General features: G+C 37.3%; 1 protein-coding gene across 1 annotated transcript in view; it reads right to left on the reverse strand.

Annotated features, from left to right (window-relative positions):
• Positions 1-4,168, reverse strand: part of PBRM1 (polybromo 1) — a 159,019-nt gene that overhangs the window by 48,798 nt on the left and 106,053 nt on the right. Inside the window, exons 18-20 of the mRNA XM_023512991.1 lie at positions 3,160-3,345; positions 852-1,009; positions 38-312 (exon numbers count right to left, since the gene is read on the reverse strand). Coding sequence (XP_023368759.1) covers positions 38-312; positions 852-1,009; positions 3,160-3,345 — 619 coding nt within the window. The remainder of the gene's footprint in view (positions 1-37; positions 313-851; positions 1,010-3,159; positions 3,346-4,168) is intronic.

Raw genomic sequence — 4,168 nt, forward strand, 5'->3', positions numbered from 1 at the left:
AAAAAAAAAAAAAAAAAATTCTTTTCTGTGGGGCTACACTCCACATACCTTTTCCAAGATAAGATTGTCTTCAGCTTGACTGTCCTCTGAGTTGTCTGTATTCTTCTCTTCATCTCCTTTATCTGCATTTGCAAACACAGAGGCCACACGGACCACCGGCAAGGGCACATCACGAGGGACAAACCTAACTGAGCTGATGGGCATGGTCCACAGCTTAATTTTCTTAAAAGATTTGGTTTTGGCAGAATACCGTGATTCACAAACAAAAACGTCCTCATCTCTAAAGTTTTCTGGGCATAATTTAAAGTATTCCTATAGGACATAAGAACAAAAATAGGTCAATTTTCTGAAAACTACAATTAAAAAAAAAAGCTAGAGATATTTGGCTATAGAATAGACTTATTAAATACATACCCTTTAACTTATAACATGAATAGCTCCATTTAGATTACCAAGTGCTCTTTGCAAATATATTAATATTTCATAAAGCTATACTGCTTAAAGCTTTGAACAGGGTTCATGTATATCTGACAGATACACAAAAAGCACAGCTAACTACGCAAAAACCAAACTGATAAACTAACATGATTATCTTTCAGAAATCAATGTTCATAAAATTTAGTTTGGCAACTTACATTAACTGCATATAGCTTAATAGTGTAGGCAGTAAATACTCTTTCATAATCATGTTCAGGTTAATTTCTTCCTAAATCTTTACATAAAGCTATATAGACACAGCTTAAAAAACCAAACAGTTTAAAAAAGAATTCCTAATTTTATAAATACTGATTTTTGTGCTTATAAAATTTTATTCACAGGGAATGGGGTAGGAGGGTTAATTAATTTCTTACCTTGACAAACATGACCACACATTTGCCTAGAATTTTACTAACAGGAACTTTATTGTAATAGTCACTCTTAAAAACTTCTTTTTCTAGAAATTTTCGTGTAGCCAGGTGGAATGTTTCATTTGGTCGATAAAACCAACAGCCATACAACCATTTTTCACCTCAAAAACAGAAAGAAATACAGAGAGAGAAAGAGAAAAAGAATCATCATTAACAGAAATCACATTCTATTTTCTTAAAAAGACATGGGACAGCAACACTCAAACTCCTGGGCTCAAGCAATCCTCCTGCCTCAGACTCCCAAGTAGGTGGGACTAAAGATGCATGCTACCTTGCCTGCCTCACAAATCACACACTTTTTCAAAATTAAGAAATCTTTTATTAAGCAATTCTGCCATGGTCTGAATCTAACACTGTGTTTTTAGGGCATAGTTTCTTAATATTATTATCTAAGAAAAAATAATATTTATTTATTTATTGCAGTTTTTGCCCAGGGCTGGGATTGAACCCGCCACCTCCAGCGTATGGGGCCGGTGCCTGATTCCTTTGAGCCACAGGTGCCACCCTATTTATTTATGTTTTGAGACAAAGCCTCACTTTGTCACCCTGGGTAGAGGGCTGTGGTATCATAGCTCACAGCACCTCAAACTCATGGGCTCAAGTGATTTACTTGCCTCAGCCTCCTGAGCAGCTGGCACTACAGGCACCGACCACGATGCCTGGCTATTTTTTAGAGACAGGGTCTCATTCTTGCTCAGGCTGGTCTTGAACTTGTGAGCTCAAGCAATCTACCTGACTCAGCCTCCCAGAGTGCTAGGATTATAGATGTGAGCCATCCCGCCTGGCCTGAAGAAATAATGATCAAGTATAATGAGGACTAAAAAATGCTACTTATATTAATATATGTAAAATGCCCTCGTATTAAAAGATATAAATAATAGAATGAGGAAGAAAGGTGATAAGACCTGTTTCATTCTGCTCGAGTGAGTACACACCTAGAGCTGTGTGCATATTTTTTGCCTTTTTTTTTGGTCTGACACAGGGTCTCGCTATGTTGCCTGGCTTAGAGTGCAGTGGGGTCATCCTACCTCACAGCCATCTCAAATTATTGGATTCAACTGATCTGCCTGCCTCAACCTCCCAAATAGCTGGGATTATAGGTATATACTATCATACCATGCTAGTTTTTTTTTTTTCTTTTCATAGAGATGGAGTCTTGCTACTACCAAGGCTGACCTCAAAATCTTCCCACCTTGGGCTCCCAAAGTGCTAGGATTATAAGTGTGAGGCACCAGGCTTCAAGTGGCTTCATTAACTTCTATTCATTCTCCATGTTTTAACTGTTCTAGGAAACCTTTCTGAAAACAAATTCTAAGCCAAAGCAAATGCCTTTCTTTCTTTCTTTTTTTTTTTAAAGATGGAGTCTCAGTATGTCACCCTTGGTAGAGTGCCATGGCATCACAGCTATAGCAACCTCAAACTCTTGGGCTTAAGCGATTCTCTTCCCTCAGCCTCTCAAATAGCTAGGACTATAGGCGTCCACCACAACTGCCCAGCAATTTTTTGTTGTTGTTGTTGTTGTAGTTGTCATTGTTGTTTAGCAGGTCTGGGTGAGGTTTGAACCCATATGCCTCGGTGTATGTGGCCAATGCCCTAACCACTCTGAGCAACAATTGCCGAGCCAAAGCAAATGCCTTTCTATAATAATTTCTCTTTTATTTGCAATCTTCTTGTGGTTTTGGCCAAGGGAAAAACATGAGCCTTTTGTTTTTCTGAATCTCTCTTATTCTACATGGATTTTGGCTCAAAGTATGTTTTTAATAAATATTCATACAGCTGAATGAATAAATCTCAACTTTAAGAAGTTAGATTTCTTTTTTTTGTGAATAAAGTCTGATTGACTGGAAGGACTTTATTTTTTATTTTATTTTATTTATTTATTTTTTGGGGGTGGACAGAGCCTCATATTATTACTATTATTATATATTTTTTTTACAGTTTTTTGGCCAGGGCTGGGTTTGAACCCGCCACCCCTGGCATATGGGGCCAACACCCTATTCCTTTGAGCCACAGGTGTCGCCCATAAGTTAAGATTGCTTTTGACTCAAATTGTGACACTGCCCAGTAATTCTAGACCTAATGTTTTCCATATGGGGTGGATCCTTAATTTTATATATTTGTATACATGGTATTGAACTATTATTGCTGAAAAGCATAAAGTGTCTGAATTAAAATTTTTTTCCCTGAGGAGGAAAGAAGAGTAAAATAGGCACATCTTTCCAATCTGCACTGTGATTTAAAACAGACTTACCTGCTGAATCTTCCCAAAGTCTCTCAATACAGACTATGTGTGGCTGTAGGTTGGCCTCTGCAGGCTCCACATAGACGTAATCTCCAACATGGTACATGCTGTTTTTAAAGCTGCAGTCCTGGCTGTATGTGCGATGTAAGCCTGAGAGCCCCGCAGTCCCAGAAGAATCTTCACTCTTTTCAGCTTCTTAGGTTTAAAAGAAAAAAAAGGTACTCATTAAAGGTATGGTAGAGTCAAATGTAGGATTCAAACAATACACACAAATACATTTAATTCTTTTCATAACATTGAAAGGCTGAAATCAGCAAAAATAGTATGATTTATAAATACTCATTTTTGTGTTTAAAAAAATTTTTTTTTGACTAAGTTTTTTGTTTTAATTATAATTAAAGTCTTGGGCATCTCATTTATTGGCTCTGTAACTTCCATATTTAAATTAAAGTTATTAGACAAGCATAACAATTTATAAATGTAAGATGCCATCACTGAGTAAATATATTCCTCAGTGAGTGGAGATGTCCCTTGTCTCACTAACTAATGAAGCAATAATATGCATTAGTTTACTTTTATTAGTAGAAGATGCACTGTTGCAAATGCTAATCCTTTCTGCTCCCTGGTGTTTATTTTGCATATACATGTGAGTTGGTTCCAATGTATGAACAATCTCTTTAACAATCAACAAGATGAGCTGGGCTTGGGCTTTCAGTGAAGATTTATGGTGTCTGTCTGAATCAAGTCATCTGGCCCATCTCCAGTAGCAAGAACTCTCTGAACTGCTTTCTCAAAGGCTGCTGCGACACTCATGGCATCTTTTGCACTTGTTCCAAAGTAAGGATAGTCACCTTTATCCCTGCTCTAGGTCTGGACTCCTATAGTTACCTGGGGTTCACTTAGGTAAATTCTGTTACCCAAAATCACAAAAGAAAAGTTTTGGGGCTGTTTCACATCCCCATAATATATGAATTCTTTCTTCCAGTTACTCCAGTTCTGGAAGTTTTGCGAATTATCA

Source organism: Otolemur garnettii, unplaced genomic scaffold (genome assembly GCF_000181295.1).
Source record: "Otolemur garnettii isolate 467f Iridium unplaced genomic scaffold, OtoGar3 scaffold00032, whole genome shotgun sequence".
Lineage (NCBI taxonomy): Eukaryota > Metazoa > Chordata > Mammalia > Primates > Galagidae > Otolemur > Otolemur garnettii.